The 17,444-nt window shown below is 56.5% G+C and overlaps 1 protein-coding gene across 1 annotated transcript in view; it reads left to right on the top strand.

The window, feature by feature from the left end:
* The window catches only part of Zcchc14 (zinc finger CCHC-type containing 14), a 58,475-nt gene that overhangs the window by 22,291 nt on the left and 18,740 nt on the right, over positions 1–17,444 (top strand). Inside the window, exon 3 of the mRNA XM_026401824.2 lies at positions 14,120–14,193. Within this exon, the coding sequence (XP_026257609.1) occupies positions 14,120–14,193 (74 nt within the window). The remainder of the gene's footprint in view (positions 1–14,119; positions 14,194–17,444) is intronic.

The following is a 17,444-nucleotide window of genomic DNA, read 5'->3' as shown; positions in this document are numbered from 1 at the left end:
CAGCAGCATGGGGTTTCAGTGTGAGGTGGGGGCTGAGGACCTTGCAGTGCCAGTTGCTCTCAGGTTTGTGCTGGGGACTTCCACATTCAAAGGAAATTCAGAGTATTTTGCAGTGAGTTCTACTAAACTTCGTTTTACTTTTCTTATTATTTTCATATAATTTTTTTCATTATTATTTCTTTCATTTTTTTTTTTTTTTTTTTAGCTATAGTGGGACTCAGTACCTTTATTTTTATGTGGTGCTGAGGATCGAACCAAGCACCTCACCGGTGCTAGGCAAATGCTCTACTGCTGAGCCACAACCTTAGCCCCTTCATTTAATTTTTTCCCCCCATTTTTAAATTTTTTGCATTTCTGGGGATGAGCCCAGGGCCGTGTGTGTGCTGGGCAGTGCTCGCTGACCTTTGAAGGCTGGGGCCTGCCTTGCTGCTCGGGGCAGGCCAGGTCCCAGGTTCCAGTGCCTGAGATCCTGTCTTTCTTTTTAAAACTCTTTTACCTTTATCTTTTGTTTATTTATTTATTTATTTTTATGTGGTGCTGAGGATGGAAGCCAGTGCTCCCCACCTGCCAGCCTCCCTCAGCCGGCTCCTCGTGGAGCCATAGGACACAGCTGTTTGAGTGACTGCTTCCTCAGCTTTCCTGGGAGAATGTGACTGGAGGCACAGGGATGAGGCCACTTCACCTCACACCTGGGCTCTTCCACAGAGCAGACGGGTCCTCGTGAGGCCCAGCCGTGCTGGCCGGGCCCAGGGCGCCAGGCAAGGCCTGCCCTCGGTGCCGCAGCTGTGTGGTGCAGAGCTAGAGCTCCGTGCACCCTGAGAAGGTGCAGGTCTGCTCGCTGCTGGGCCGCCCTCCGCCTCCTGGCGCTTGGACTCTGTTGTCCCTGCAGCTGGCTGGCCTGGCCCTCCAGTGCTCACTTACTTAAGATGGTCTCTGTTCTGTGACTTCGTTTGGGCCGAGGGCGAGATGCTGGGTGGGGAGTCGAAGACCTCCCGTGGGTGTCCCGCTCTCCTCCGCCTCTGTCGAGAGCTCTGCTGGTGGCGACGGCCAGGTGCTCTTTCCCTGCCGCTGCCGCGTCCCTGTCCGGCTTGCCTCCAGCATCCCCAGAGTGTTTTCTTGTCCTTATTCCTTTTGTCTCTCACTGACTTTGGGGGAGCTTTCAGCCATCCTGAAATCCTGCTCGCTCGCTCGGCTCCCCTCTTCACCGAGGCTCCGGTTCCAGGCGTGAGGAGCTGGCGGCGTCTCTCAGACCCTGCGGCCTGCTGCCTTCCCAGCCCGTCCACCCTGGAGGCGGTGCTGGGCCTGGTAGGGTCACGCCGGTTGCTGTGCTGTTCAGTCTAGAGTTTCTGTTGGGTGCTTTTCATGGAGCTTTGGTTCCTCGCTGAGATCCTGTCTTTTTCTTTCTTAAAGTCTTTTTACCTTTATTTTGCGTGTGTTTATTTTTATGTGGTGCTGAGGATCACACCCAGTGCTTCACACGTGCCAGGCTGAGCCAGTTCCTATCCGTTTCTTTATTGTAACACTTTTTAAACTTTCTAGGCTCTTGAACGTAGTTATAATAGCCGCTTTCAAGCTCTGGCCTGCTACCTTCAGCAGCTGGGTCGTCTGGGGCTCAGTGTCCCTGGACGGAGACTGCTTTTCTCTTGAGCTTTTCTGTTTTGGTCAGTGACTGTAGGTGGACTCCTTACAAGTGACAAGTGGCCGACGTCGTGGGCCCTGATTGGTTCTCCTGCAGGGTGTTTTCTCTTAGGGCAGGGGATATTGGCTGCACAAGGTCAAAACTCCCTCTTTCATGTGGTAGATAGCAAGCAAAGTCCCTCCTGTTCTTTGAGCTGTACCTTGGCTCCGTGGGGTCTTCTCCACCGTGTGGTTTCACCCACCCCGGAGGGCTGGGGCCCAACGTGCCCACCCCACGCCGGCATGTGGGCCTCTGGTGCTGCTCTCAGGGGTGCCGGAGCAGCTCCTGGTGGACACACCTGGAGGGTCTTCACCTGACATTGTAACCTCCCCTAACTCTGCTCCCCCACGTGCCTGTGCCCCTGGTTTCCTGAGAGCCTGTGCCTGCCCTTCCTCTTGGCCCTCGGCTTTCTCTCCGCACTCCTGTCTACCCCGCCCGGGTGGAGGGGCCCTGAGCTCCCTTCTGCCCTCCCAGTCCCTCTGAGTGGCCTTGTCTCAGGACGCTGGGGTCTGGAGTCCAGCTGAGGCCTCCAGCACTGCATGGAGGAGTGGGCAGTGCTCATGACTGCTGCTGCGCTTGGCCCTCGGGCAGCTTGGCTCCCCTGCCTGGGGGTCTCGTCCTCAGGAGACCTGGCGGGTCTGGCCCCACAGGCTGCTGGCTCCTTTCCCTGCCTTCTTCACGCTTGCCGCCTGCGGGTTCTCCTGTCCCACCCAGCTCCTCTCCAAAGGGACCAGGCCACCTCTGAACCATGGCAGCCCCTGCCTGCAGCTGGAACCCTGGTGCGCATCTGGGCCTCAGTCCTGGGAGAAGGGAGCCAGTGTGCCTTCTGTTTAGGTGAGGTGGCAGTGCCCGAGGCCACGTGCAGGGAGGACCTGGGGCAGGTCCCGGGCTAGCTGCAACCTGCGTGCCACACTGCTGCCTGTCTCCCTCTCATTTCCCGCCCCAGTCGCCTCCTGTGTGACACTTGCCTCTCGTGTTCATGTCCTGCCCTGGCCTGGCCCTGTGCCCTGGCCCCCAGCAGGCCCTTCTCTTTGAAGTCAGGGTAGGCCTTGCTTCTGGGGACCTTCCGACTTTGTGTCCCTTCTGGCTGACACTGTGCCTAGTACTTACGAGTACTGAGTAGAACGTTTGTCCTGCTAACAGCTAAGTGACGTTGCTGAGGCCCGGAGTCCAGACTGTGTCTCTGGCCGCGTGTGGGGAGAAGGCAGTCTCCCGATGCCCCTCAGGGTGACTTGTCACTTTCTCTTCACACTGTGCACTTCCGTGGCTTCTCCCGCCATCTCTGGAGAACTGAGCGCCCAGTCAGTGCAGGGCTGCGGGATGGCAAGACGCCGAGGGTGCCATGCGGGGCTTGGGCGGGACCTGGTGTGTCCTGGCAAGACGCACGAGGATGGGCCGGTCTCCTCGGTGCATAGTGAGGGCGGCGAAGAGCTGGCCTGCCCGACTCCCACAGCCCACCCTGTGGAAATGGGAGAGGGACGAGGTTTCGGGGCAGTCTTCAGGGAGACTTCTCAGGATACTTTGGTTTTTAAGTGAAACTGGCTTCCAGGAGGCTTCCGGAGGGCTTTGGGAGCAGTGTCCGCACCCACGTGTGACAGCCCTGAGTGGGGGGTGCTGGGGAGGGGCACTTTGTGCTGGCTCCGTGTCCTCCTCCTCCTCTGTCTCAGTCCTGCCGCCTTCAGCGGCCCTCTGGGATTGGTTCTGGGATGGTGGAAGTGGTTTCCTGTTGTTGGGCCTGTACAGCTCAAATACTTCACCAGGAAGCTCTGTGTTGAGTCAGCTTTTTTGCCACTGTGACCAGAAAGACCTGACAAGGACGGTGCAGAGGAGGGAGAGTGGATCTGGACTCCTGGTTTCAGGGGTCTCAGCCCATGGTCGGCCGACTCCATTGCTCTGGGCCTGAGGTGACGTGGAGCATCATGATGGGACACTGTTTGGGACAAAAGCAGTCCAGGACATGGCACAGAAAGCAGAGAGAGGGACAGTTACCAGGGACAAAATAGAAACCCCAAAGGCAGGTGCCCCCACCCCCACCCCTTGGTCCACCTCGTCCAGCCACACCCTGCCTGGCTAGAGTCACCACCCAGTTAGTCCTTAGCAGTGAATTAACCCACTGATGGGGTGTAACGCTCAGGATCTGGCCATTTCCCCTGAACACTCTTGCTGTGTCTCGTCCGCGAGCTTTTGTATGACCCTTATATCTGAACCATATCCATCATGTCGCCCTGCCCCAAAGCTCATGCCCATCTCACAATGCAAAACGCATTTGATTCATTTTCTTTTAAATACTTTTTAGTTGTTGATAGACCTTGATTTTCTTTATTTGTATGTGGTGCTGAGAATCGAACCCAGTGCGTCACACATGCCAGGCCAGTGCACTATTGCTGAGCCCCAGCCCAGCCATTTAGTTCATTTTTAAGACCCCATAGTCTCAGCAGTTTCAGCATTGCCCGGCCGTCCAAGTTCAGAGTCTCCACTGAGACTCGAGGCCATCAGCGCGAGATCCTGTAAAAATAAAAAACAAATTACGTGTATCCAACATATAAAGGTACAGAGTAAACATTTTTATTCCACACAGAGAAATAGAGGCACAGAAAGAAGGGATAGGAGCAAAGCAAGACCGGAATCCAAACGAGTCCCCCTCCAGCATCTGGGCACAGGCACTGCCGTCCCTCTCCACGGGGCTGGCTGGCTCTGTCCCCGTGACCCGGGTCCCGGCTGGTCCGCTCCCTTCCTGCAGCTTCCCTCCGTGGGCTTCCCTGTTCCTGGCATCTCCTGTCTCAGGGTCTCCGTGCAGCTTCAGGTTCCTTCTCCTCTTCACACCCCTCAGGGGCTGCTGCAGACACTCCAGCCTCCTGCGCTCTGCCTGCCTCTCAGGTCTTCCTTTGAAATCCCAGTAGAAGCCTCATGACTCCCGACCCCAGCATCCTCCGATCCTGCCAAACCAAACCCATGTGGTGATGCCGAGGTGTGGTGATGCTGAGGTCTGCTGCCGTCTTGAGCAGGAGCCAGGCTTCCTGGGGCCGTGGCTGCAGCAGCCGCTACGTTCCTGGACAGCTGAGCACAGGGAGACAACAGGGTGCCCACTGGTCTCTTCTCAAGCCTGAGATGAGTGTGGCATTACCAGTTCCTGAGATGACCTCAAGCCATCTTGCCTATTGTCTCTGGGTAAAGTATTTAGCATCTTTTAGTGGCTGTAAAGTCTTCAACAATCACAACTTTCTTAGCCTCACTCACAACTTTCTTAGCCTCACTTTTCTGGCCAAACTTCAAAATTTTCGAATCTTCCTACTTTGTTTTTTTGCTCCCCCCCCAAAAACTTTTTTTTTTTTTTTTTTTAATACCAGGGATTGAACCCAGGGGTGCTTAACCCAGCCCTTTTCAATTTTTATTTTGAGACAGGGTCTTGCTAGGTTGCTTAAGGCTTTGCTAAATTGCTTCGGCTGGTTTTGTACTCAGAATCCTCCTGCCTCAGCCTCCCAAGGTGCTGGAATTACAGGTGTGTGCCACTGTGCCTGGCTGTTTATTACTTTTGGCTCTCACAGCAAACTTGGCTAAGAGCTGCCAGCAATACTCATACCATCACCTGAATGCTATGCTGCCTTGAAATTTCCTGTACCAGATCAACTAAACTCACCTTTAAATTCAGCCTCAGAGAAAGTCTTGGGACATGGGCAAAATCTAGACAACTTCTTAGCTAAAACGTAGCATGAATGGCCTTTAGTCCAATTTCCAATCGTCTTCCTTCACTGAAATCTCATGAGCCCAGTCTTTATTGTCCACGGTCCTGTTGACATTCACATCTTCTGAGCTCCCACCAGAATTGCCCACTAAGTTCACCTTACAACAATTGGAAGCTTTTCTAGCTTGCATTTCTCAAACTTTTTAAAATTCCTCCCAGAAATTCCAGAAACTTCTGAACACATGGTCAGGTTAGTCACAGCAGCAACCCCACTTCTTGGTACGAATTTCTGTTTTGGTCAGATTTTTCGCTGCTATGACCAATAAGACCTGACGAGTACAACGTAAAGGAAGGAAAGTGTATCTGGGGTTCATGGTCTCAGAGGTTCAGTTCCCAGTCAGTTGACCCTGTCGTTCGGGGTCCAAGGTTATGACTGGTTAAGTGAAGGCTCTCCTAAGCCAGCTGTTTCATCTCTGAACGTTCTTGCGGTCTCTCATGTGGGCTTCTGACACCTCACACCTAAACCCTGAAGGACACACCCGGAGAAGGCTGCCGCCTCTCAGTGTCGGGGGAAGTGTTCAGAGAGACTCCTTGTCTACAGGTGCCATCCTCCCCGAGCCCCAGTGTGACGTCTGCTCTTGAAAATCTTAGTGAAGAGATTTACAGGAGCAGACCCTTAGGCGACAGCATTATCTGCTGAAAGACCCCTGGTTCCTGTGTCTGACTTGCGGCCAGCGTGCCCTGGCTAGACCTTCAGGAATGCCTGTGCGGCTGGGTTATGGTGCCCTTGGCCTTCTCTCCCCGCCCCTCCCCCAGCGTGTCCTGTGTGCCTCACTCAGTCCTCCCTGACAGTCCCTAAGAGGGACTGTGGATATTGTGATGATCCCTTCTGTCCGCTGGAGCCTTTGTACACAGGCTGGCTTCCGACGACTGTCATTTCCATCTGCTCATGCCTGGAAGAGTGTGAGTGCAGGATTTCTGGGATGGCCTGCCTCGCTCATCCTTCAAGCTGGTACACGTTGGCTTTCTGCAACATTCTCTTTCAAGAACCACGTCTAGGTCTAGGGTCTATCTTGATACCAGGCCTTTAGGAATGGTAGCGCACAACTATAATCCCAGCTACCTGGGAGGCTGGTGCAGGAGGATCACAAGTTCCTCAGGCCAGCCTCAACAACTCAGTGAGACTCTGTCTAAAATAAAAGGGCTGGGTGCAGCTCAATAGCAGAGCACTTGTCCAGCATGCACCATGCACTGGGGTCAGTCTTCTGTATCTCACACGCACAGCCATGGGGGCAGCAGTGTGCTTCTCTCGCAGCACAGAGGGCACCATGGGCTTAGCACCAGGTCCTCCTGGACACTGAATGCAGGAAGGGCCCAGGCTGCTTGGTTTGGACCCCTCCTAGGGCTGTTGGGTGTGCTCAGCTCCCCAGCATGCTGGGGAGAGAGGCCTTGCGCCTTTTCTGGGTGGGGTTCCTGTCTTGCAGGCGGCCCCCAAGGACTCTGGCTTTGCCTGCTGCCTGACCTCTCCCTGCAGTGGGGCTGCCTGCTCTGATTCCCCTCATCGCCCCACCTGTGTGCTCCCTTCCTCCACCCGGCATCCTCTGACCTTCACAGGGAAATGAAAGTGTGTCCAGTTCCAGAGAAAGGGTTTCAAGTAGCCCGGGAAGACGCTCGACCACACCTGGGTAAAATGCGAGTGGGCTGCACTGGTCAGCTTCTGCTGAGAGGGAATACCTAGCGGTGCCATGGCAAACACGATGACGTCTTCCTCATAGGTCTTGGTCTTGGACTGTGGCAGCCAGGGTGGTTTGTCCTCCTTAAACCAGGGCCTAGCCAGAGCAGGCTTTCCTCACGGCGGGAGGAGGGAGAGTGAGAGCCGGGACACCTCCTCAGCTTGGCTGCAGACCACACACTGCCCTCGTGCCCCTTCTGTGGCTGCAGCGAGTCCCAGGCCAAGTGCAAACACGGGCAGCTGCACAGGGAGGCAAAGTTGCAGCCCCACAGAGGGAGCGGCCCTGGGCGCAGAAGCACAGCTGGCCTTTGGATGGACACCATACTTGGGATCCCCTGGGGCCCTCCCAGTGCCGTACCCCAGGAATCAAGGAACCCCTGGGGAATGAGGAGGAGCTCCCAGGACCTGTATGTGATTGCAGGATAACCAAATCCTGACGGTGTCAGGAGGCCACGCTCGCCCAGGGTGTTAGAGTACAGGACAGGAGACACTGCAGCAGCAGGTCCAGCAAGGGAGACCCCTCTTCAGCAGGAATCCCAAGGAAAGGACCCCCCTGTCTGGCCAGTTCACAGGAAAGAGGAGGTGGGATGTGGCAGAGGGGAGCTCAGAGGCCCCTGCTGGGTGCACGGAGCCAGCACCAGACCCACAGTGGGTGGGACGCCGCAGGACCGTGGGAACTTTCCCAGTTCACAGTGAGCATGACTTTGATTCCAAAATTCTGTAACTAAATTATCAGTCATGCTTGAAGGCACAGTAACCATTTTCAGGTTTGCCCAGAGGCTGGTAAGATTTTGTCATTGAGACTGTCTGCAGAACTTCTTGAGCACAGGGAGGCTTCCATGCCACCAAGGTGGGTGCCGCGGAAGAGGGAGCATGGGGTGCAGACAGGGCAGCTTGCTCCAGAGCCCAGAGGGTTTCGGGAAGGCCCGAGTGGCGGTCAGGAAGGTGGTGGGTGGGTGTGACCACAGGGAGTGTCTGGTAAGGCTGTCTGCGGGCCGACAGAGAGTGGTTAGGCCAGCAGGGGACACAGGTAGCTGTGCAGTTGACCTAGACACAACACAGTTCTGTCCAGGACAGTCAGAGTGTGATCTTGAAGTAAGAGGTAAGGAACGTTCTTAGCCATCAGGGAAGTGCCCATTAAGGCCTCAGTGCCGCATGGTCACTTCCACAGAAATGACCAAGGGAGCAGCAGGCACCTGGCCAGCAACACCAGGAACTTGATGTGATCCCGGGGAGCAGGAGGATGCAGGCATTTACAACGGCTGGAGGCTTCCTTATAAAGCAAGACGCGCTTGCCCAGTGTGCCAGCCCGGTCAGGCCCAGCCCCTGGGGCTCCTTTGCCCCTGTAGTCCGAATCCCACGGGCCATTCCAGAGAAGTGAAGTGTGCACCCCCACCAGTACTCGAGTTTGAAGGCTCAGCTCACCCCAGACGAGATGCAGCCACCCATTCCGGAGTAGGAGAGGCCACGCACTAGCGGTGTGGTCGATGCTTTGTGGAGCTGGGCTGGGAGGGGACGGTCACCTGTGTTGTTGGAGTGGAGTGCTGGAAGCTGCTGTCCTGCCGGCTGCAGGGGAGACCTGGCTCTAGGCGGACCTTTGCCCCAGACTTCCTGAATTGTACTCTTAGGGCGTTTGCTGGATGTGAAATTCGCCCCAAACTAAAAGATGGAAAACAAGACCCATGGGATAAAGGCTGAGCTCTGCCCCACTCACGCAAGACTTGGCCTCGCCGTCGCTGCCTTCTCTTGGCCAGAATGTGGCTGGCTGGCGGGCAGCGGGCGGGCCTCCCTGTCTGCGGGAGGGAGTGCACACCTCCTCCAGGCTCTGCCGAAGCACTCTTTCTAGTGTCTCTCCTTCCTCCGCTGGTAGAATTGTTTCTTCCCCTTGAGTCTGAGACAGCATTTCCACTATTCTAAGCGTGGAGCTGCTCCTGTGGTCCTCGTGGAGCGTGGGTTTGCCAGCCTTGGGGGAGCAGAGTTGGGCCCTGGCCTCCCTCGATGCTCTGATTTGGCAGTTGACAGGTCTTTCTGAGAAGGAAAGGTAGTAGGTCTTTGCTCTTTGTGGATCTTTTAGGACTCAGTCACATATTCTGTTTTTGTTGTTGTTGTTGTTTGTTTGTTTTTTGGTACCAGGGATTGAACAGGGGCACTCACCCACTGAACCACATCCTCAGCCCTATTTTGCATTTTATTTAGAGGTGAGACAGGGTTTCATTGAGTTGCTTAGCTCCTTGCTGTTGCCGAAGCTGGCTTTGAACTCTCCATCCTCCTGTCTCAGCCTCCCGAGTCACTGGGATTACAGGGGTGCATCATGGCTTCAGTCACATCCCTACTGTATTTTTAAAACTTTTAAGAACATGAAATACTTTCATACCTTTCAGACTGTACCAAAGTGGCCAAGTTTGGTCTGGGGTGATCCTTGTTATCTAGATTATTTCAATTATAAGAAAGATAATGTCACTGGGCATGGTGGCACACGCCAGTATTCCTAGCAACGTGAGAGGTTGAGGATGGAGGATGGCAAGTTCAAAGCCAGCCTCAGCAACAGTGAGGACCTAAGCAACTCAGCAAGACCCTGTCTCAAAATCACATGCAAAACAGGGCTGGGGAATGTGGCTCAGTGGTCAGTGCCCCCTGAGTTCAAACCTGTCCCCCCCCCCCAAAAAAAAAAAAGAAAACGTAAAATGTAAACTTTTGATGTTTGAAGTAACTAATCCCTAAGTATTTTTACAATAGATCGATTTCCAAACATCATCAGTAATTAACTGTAACTTTTCGAAGTAAGTTTCGTATAACAATCATTAAGTTTTGGCATCTGAACAGCCACACCTAATGTCCCCAAGGTGCCAGTGATATGCTGGGCCTCTCACTGGGCTCAGTCCACCTGTCTTCCCAGTGGACATGATCCCAGGTCCCCTAGCCTACACACTGTGGCTTGGAGGACTTTGTGGAAATAAAGCATCAGAGAAAAATCCAGTTAAACCCACACCAAAAATTCCTGCAGGTCTGAGGGAATGGCTGCTGGGGGTGACCAGGGTCACAGTCAGCCTGGAGGAGCTGGGGTACCTCTGCTCTCAGCATCAGCCACACAGAAGGAACAGTGGAGGTGTCTGGTGTGGGCCACATTGGCCGGTTCATCTGCCTCGTAGTGGTGGGCCACACTGGTGGGTTCATCTGCCTGTTTTAGGACTGCTGTCAGTTCAGAAGGTTGTAGCCTGCATTGCCTGTTGGGTTTCCCTTCGCTGTGGATGTTTTCCCAAGTTGGACTGTGGGAACCCCTGCAAGCTGACTTTTTTTAAGTTTTAAATGGACACAATATCTTTAATTTATTTATTTATTTATTTATTTATTTATTTATTTTTAAAGACAGAGTGAGAGAGAGGAGAGAGAGAGAGAGAGAGAGTTTTTAATATTTATTTTTTAGTTCTCGGTGGACACAACATCTTTGTTGGTATGTGGTGCTGAGGATCGAACCTGGGCCGCACGCATGCCAGGCGAGCGCGCTACCGCTTGAGCCACATCCCCAGCCCCTGCAAGCTGACTTTTTAAGCATAGTGTCTTTTTAGCCTGTTCTGTCCTTCTTTGGGTACTTCCTTGCTTTCTGGTGTGCAAGGTGTTCCAGGCCCTTCTGCCAGCTCTGGTGTGCCACTGCAGTGGAGGGGCTGCTCCAGGCTGCAGGCAGAGCGAGTGTGTGCGTGTGTGTGTGTGCACGTGCGTGTGCATAGGGATGCATCCCACCCAGATCTTGGCCTCAGGCCCACCCTGGTTCCCTTCCCCGTGGTGGAAGTGAGCTTCTCAGCAGTGAGAGGGTCCTGCTCCCCTTCACCTTTAGCCTGTGTCCTGGATGTGGTCTGTTCGCTGCTCATTATTCCCACCACCATCTGAGTTAAAGAAAAAAATCCAGTTCTACGATTTTCCTGTGTCTTGCTGTCTTGAGGCTTTCCGCCTGTTCTCAGGTCCGGGTGTTTGCCCTGCTTGCTGGGCACGTTATAATAGTTCTGGGCGTCCTGCCTGTAGTTCCCGCCTCTGGCCGCCTAGGTGGTGGATCCCGTAGCTCTTCTGTGAAGAGTGTGAAGGCGTGAGATGCTGGCTTTCCTTTACGCCCTGCAGAAGACGTGGCGCTCCGCCCTCCGGTGGCTTGGATCTGACTGTTCTGACGCCAGGCGGGCCGTGGACCGTGGTGCCGTGCCCCAGGCGTCTGCAGTGCTGCTGGTGGGGGCCTGGGCCTCCCCGTGGCAGTCCCCAGATCTAGATCTGGAGGCGGCCTACCTGGAGCGTGAGGCGCTTGGACTCGCACCCCGCCGGCCGCTGCCGCCCCAGCACTTGCAGTCCTTTTCTGGCCAGAAGACCAGGCTGTGGTCATACAGTGCCCCTGGGAGGACGGCGGAAAGCAGTGAGCCTCGCCAGCATGGTGGAGTGGCCGTGCTGGACCTGCCTGGGGACCCCACCAGCCCGCAGTGTCTGGGCTCCCTGGGCTTCCATGGCTGCCCACCTTAGCCCAGTAAGGTTTTTTTTTTTTTTTAACATTTATTAATTTTATTTAAAGTTTTTAAAAAAATTGTCAGTAGGCCTTTATTTTAGTTATTTATATGCGTTGCTGAGAATGGACCCAGTGCCTCGCACGTGCCAGACAAGCGCTCTGCCAAGGAGCCACAGCCCAGCCCAGCACTGGGTTTACAGATCACATTAGTTAGGTGTTTCTGAAACGCATTTGTCCACAAAGCAAGAGGAAAGCACCAGCACCTGATTTAGTTCAAGTGGACGTGATGCTGCTTCCCTGAGGTGGGCTAGAGCCGGTCGGTGCTGCAAGGCCAGCTTTGCTGTGGAGGGCGCCCCAGGCAGGCCCCTTTGCTGGGGACCCAGCTGATGATGGACAAGACTGTGGTCACAAGAGCACGTTGCACGGACTGTGGGCGGGCAGGCTGCCTGGGGGAGAGCTGAGCCTGGGGTTGAGGGCTTGCTCTGGGCCACTGCCCAGCTCTAGCTGCCGGGCCTCCTTCAGCTCTGCTTGTGGCATGAGTCCCGCTCAGGTCTCTGCTGGGGGCTGCTTTTCCCTGGGGACTCGCGGCCCAGGTGTGTGTGGGGACGTTCTGTACTGCTGTTTTGAATTTGAATCTAGTGGAAGTGATCAGAATAAAACAGTAACTGTGAGAGGAAGGCAGCAAGGTGGGCAGGAGACACCTGCACGTGTGGAGCAGGCTGGGGAGGGGGCGTGCACGTGTGGAGCGGCCTGGGGAGGGGGCGGTGATGCTCAGAGGAGCCCCTGGTAGCCCCAGGGTGCTGCTCCAGGGAAGGCTTCCGGTGGCCCAGTCCGCTGAGCCTCATCAGATGTGGCCAGTGACCACAGGATACTCCTGGTCTGCGCTCCCTGACACCCCTGCAAACCCCGGGTTGCCGAGGGCCTGCCCTCTGTCCAGCCGTCAGAGTGCTCCACTGCCCGGAAGAGAGCCGAGCATGGCAGCCTGACTGAGGCCTTGCCCGTGGCACCTGTACCACAGCTCCTCTCGGTGGGCTGTGGCCAGTGTCCAGGTGCACAGTACAGTAGCCTGCAGTGCTCATGGGCCTCGCCTCCATGCAGATCTGGGGTTCACCCTACAGAGGTGACTGGGACCCGGGACACCTCCATCATTGCGGATTGAGCTCGGTTTGTGGGTGGGTCTGGTTCACCTGCAAGTGTTTCAGGTGGGCGCACAGCTGCTGAGGCAGGATGCCCCGTGGTAGGCTGCACAGCAAGGTGAGGGGTGGGCACCGGCCACCAGAGCGTGGGGCTGTGAGCCTGCAGGAGTGACTGTCCCACTCCACAAAGGACGTTCAGTCGAATTTTAAGGCAATCTGTGTTCAGCGCATGTTCAGCGCAATCTCCTGAGGAGCCCTGCGGTCTCCCCTGGCCTAAGCTGTGGGTTTCGTCCAGTGTGCTACGGCATGAGCATGAGCCTGCTGTTCTGTGGACTTAAACACGTGAAGCTTGCAGGGTGTGGCGATGCGTGTCTGCGATCCTAGGGCTCAGAAAGCTGAGGCAGGAGAATTGCAGGTATGAGATCAGTCTGGGCAACTTAGTGAGGCCCTGAGCAACTTAGCGAGATTCTGATTTTTATTTTATTCTCAAAATAAAAAAATGGAAAGGGCTGGGAAAGTGGCTCAGTGGTTAAGCTGCGCTGGGTTCAATCCCAGGAACAAAAGAAATAAGAAAAAGGAAAAGAAAAACAAAGTCAGTGCAGCTGCAGCCAGTTAACCGGGGCCGCTCTTCACCCCTCACCCTGCCGTTGGACGAGCGCGTGGAGACTGGGAGTGGGGCCTGAAGACCATGCCTTCTTGGTTATTTGAAGAAAGGAAGAAAACCAGAATAAGTCAGAGGGCATCCCTGGGGTTGTCAGAGCTGCCACGCCATGCCCACAGCCTGCACATGGGCACCCGCTACTCGGGGCTCTTGCTGGCCCGCCCCAGCTGCCCCGTCTGCTGGTGGCAGGCTGTGACGACCCTGCGCAGCTGAGCCTGGCCAGCAGCAGGTGTGGGCGGCCAGTGATCCAGAGCTCACGCAGACCCAGGCCCTGGAGTGAGAGGTGCATCCCCGGAGCCACGCCTAGGGTAGAGTCGAGGCGCTGGCCCCAGGCCACCCTGCTTGGCCTGGTCGGTCACGCTGGCCTGCGGGCTCTTAGATGGGGTGTTGACTGCATGGGAGGCGTCCCGGGACACGCCCCCTGCTGTCTCTGAGGACCGGGTAGTAGTCCCTGGGCTGGTGTGGAACCCTGCTTCTCCTGAGGTGGGACTGACAGGGTGGACAGGGCGGTGGCCCTGCTGGGGGCTGGCGGGTGATGGGAGACGCAGCCTGCGGCCAGGCTCCCTGCCCTTCTTCCTTTCCCGGTTTGGTCTGGCCTCTGGCCTCGGGGCGCCGGGAGGCTTGTTGGCAGTCTGAGGCTCCAGCTGCCCACCGTGGGGATGCCCACTGCGGGGATGCCCACCGGGCTGCGCCTCGAGCTCTCACTTCACCTTGTAATTCTGCTTTTGTTTTGTTTGTTTACTTTTGCAGTGAGTGTTGAAAAGATAGACCTGAAGGGATTGTCACACACACACAGTGACAGAAATGTTGACTGTTCCTTTGAGGTAAGACACTAAGTTTTTTCCCTCTCCTCCAAGGGATAGGAACAAGACATTTGCCACCAACAGGCACCCACTTACCTGAGTAAAAGCCCAGAGCAAATTCTGCGTGAGGTGGGCCAGGCCAGTGGGAGTGACCAGGTGGGCACCCCCAGGGCTGGTGGCTGGCTCCTCACCGCAGACCCCCAGGTGGGCACCGGGCAGGGCTCTGGAGCGGTTTTGCCTCTGTCACAGTGTGATGGGGACAGTAGCTGGACCTCTGTGCCCCCACCTCCCCTCAGCAAAGGGAGGACATTGTCGTGGGAACCTTGGGCCCTGGGGAGCAGTCGGGTGGGAAGCTCCCAGCGAGGAGTGTGTCCTCTGGGGGCGTAGCCTTGGCTCCAGGCGGAGGACATGGAGGACCTGAGCTGGAGCCGACGGGGTCTGAGTCTGGGCCCCTGCCGTAGAGTGTGATGACGTGGAGGCTCAGCTCTCAGAGTGCCCAGGGTCCCGGCCCCTGGTGAGCTTCTCAGCCTCCCGTGTCCCCTTAGCTCTGCCTCAGGTGTCCATCTGGGCATCAAGAGGCAGCATGAAGAGGGGGGGCAAGGTCACCTTTCAATCTTTCTTTTAAGAACTATCAGGCAGGAGGAGCGTGAGTTCAAAGCCAGCCTCAGCAACAGCGGGGCCTGAGCGACTCGGTGAGACCCTGTCTCTAAATAGTACAGAATAGGGCAGGGGTGTGGCTCAGACACCTCCAGTGGTCCAGTGCCCCTGAGTTCAGTCCCTGGGACAGAGAGAGAGAGAGAGAGAGAGAGAGAGAACTGTTCCTGAAAGCAGCTGCTGGACCTCTTCAGCTGTGAAAGAGGCTGGGAAGGTTTTTGGTGAATGGTGCCGCTGTCGGGTTCTGTCACCTACTGGGCGTGTGGTCTCAGGAGACCAGCTGGTCAGGGAGACCTGCCTGCAGCCCATGGAGTGTTGAGGAGTGAGGGCGGTGTTGGTGCTCGGTGTGTGCACTGTAAGCAGTTCACGGGGGTTTCAAGGACTGTGCCTGTGTCATACATCCTAAGGCTGTTGCTTGGGACGGATCCTCCTGGGATCTGGGAGGTCCGCGATGTGCGACCTGGCTCCTCTGATACAGAGGGGTCCTTTGAAAATGCAGGGGGACCTTAGAATTTGGAGGCTGTTGGCTGTGGCAGTGGCACTGAGTCTTGGCCAGCAGAGCCCCTGAGTTCCGGGTCTCAGGGTTGTGCGGGACAGCAGGCTGCAGGAGCCCTGGGCTCCTGGGTGTCCAGGACGCGGCACCCCTGGCTTCTGTCCTTCTCGGGCATGCACGGCCAGGCTCAGCGCGCACTGTGTGTAGCAGGCTGGTGTGGGACGCCCTCGCGGGAGAGTCAGCTCACCCTCTCCGTCTGGCTGGTTGGTCGTGGCAGGCTTTGATTTCCCTAGTCCACGATATGGTTATTTGTGGCAAGGAAAGTGGGCCACGTGGCATGAGAACTGGTGACGTCGAGAACCAAATGTGCCTCTTCCTCTCCCGGGAAGACTTGAGCTTCCGTGACGGGGTGGGGCCCTTGCCACCTCCTCCCGGCGCTTCTGACTGAAGAGGAGCTGCCCCCCTGTGCCATCCCCGCCTGCCGGACGCCTGTGCGCTGCCTGGGCAGACTTGCTTGTGCTCGCCTCGGGGCTCCCACGCTGCCCCGTGGGTGGCCAAAGACTGTGCTGCCCCGGGGGTTAAGCGGAAGTGGAGGACTTGAGGAGCAGGCGCGGCGGCTCCTGGCAGCCTCTGCCTGTGCTCCGAGGGCAGTGCTTCCTCCAGCTGCCCGGGGGCACAGCCAGGCTGCATCTGTGGTAGTGATCTGAAGCGCACAGCAAGGGGGTCCTCATCGAGACCTGAAGACGTCTTGGACGAGTGCTGGAGTCCATGGGGGGCCGCGCCCAGCCCAGGGGAGGCGCTGGGCAACCCCAGCACCAAGCCCAGCCAACTGTTGTGCTGTTGGTGAGGCATACTTGCAGGGCACACACTGTCCCGTCCTGTTGGAAGGAGGCGCTGTGCTCCAAGGGGGACACTGATGGTGTCCCCCTCATCTTCATGTGTCTCGGGCAGTCCCCTGTCACACAGAAGAGTTGGACGCCTGCTGCTGACCTCCAGCATCTCCCCTGGTCACCAGAGCCCCCGGTGGTCAGAGGCCATGGCTCTGTGAAGAAGATGGCTCCACACCCCCCCACTCAGCTTCCTCTGGTCTGATGCAACCCCTCCCTCAAAAAAAAACCCATCCCAGTGGGGTTGTTCTGTGTTAGTGATGAACAAGTTGATTGAAAAGCTGTGTGTCCACCACATCACAGCGCAGCGTCCCTGTGATCCCAGGGCCTGGGGGCTGAGGCAGGGGGTCACAAGTTCAAGGCCATCCTGAGCACTTAGCAAAACCTTATCTCAAAATAAAAATTAAAGTGCCAGGTGGTGGCCACGCCTGTCATCCCAGCAGATCAGGAGGCTGAGGCAGGAGGATCCTGAGTTCAAAGCCAGCCTCAGCAATAAGGAGGTGCTAAGCAACTTTCTCTCTAAATAAAGTACAAAAAAGGGCTGGGGGTGTGGCTCAGTGGTAGCGTGTTCCTGGTTCAATCCCCAGTGCAAAGGGAAAGGAGAGCTGTGTGCAGAGCTGGTGTCGTCAGTAGTCGTGACCAGAAGGCGCAGCTGGAGGTCCATGCTGCCTGCTGTCTGCTGGTGCAGCTGCAGCACCCGGCCTGGGCCTCTGGAGACTGCCAGGGGCCAGGTGCAGGGCCAGGCCCCCGGGAAGGTCCAGGAAGGCCTTCAGGTCTGACCCGTGAGAGCTGCTGGCACAGGAAGGTGGGGTGGCATGCAGCCCGACCTCCACCTCCCCCTGGGCCCTGAGCCCCGCAGCTTCAAGAGGCAGGCACAGGAACCTCGTGACACCAACCAGGGGACATTGTCTCAGCGCAGATGTGTGATGCAGGAGGAGGATGAAAGGACAGGCAGGGTTAGGAGAGAGCTCACGCCTCCCAGGTCCCACGAAGGGTGGCATTCAGAATATATAAAGAGCCCAGAACTCTTCGGGGAGACAAAATGGACAAAAGATGAGAACCGCGTGGAGGAGGCGGCAGGAACAGCGGTCAGACGGCGGGCGCCGACCAACTGCAAGTGCTGTCAGAACCAGAGGGCGTCCTTGGCTGTTGGCAGGACCAGGGGGAAGAGTCTGGCTGCGGTGCTGGCCAGGCTGTGGGCACTGTGGGAAGCAGCTTGGCGGCTTCTTTAAAAACTG

The sequence above is a fragment of the Urocitellus parryii genome, chromosome 15, assembly GCF_045843805.1.
Source record: "Urocitellus parryii isolate mUroPar1 chromosome 15, mUroPar1.hap1, whole genome shotgun sequence".
NCBI lineage: Eukaryota > Metazoa > Chordata > Mammalia > Rodentia > Sciuridae > Urocitellus > Urocitellus parryii.
The sequence above is the reverse complement of the archived record's forward strand: the minus strand, read 5'-3'. Positions and strand labels throughout refer to the sequence as shown.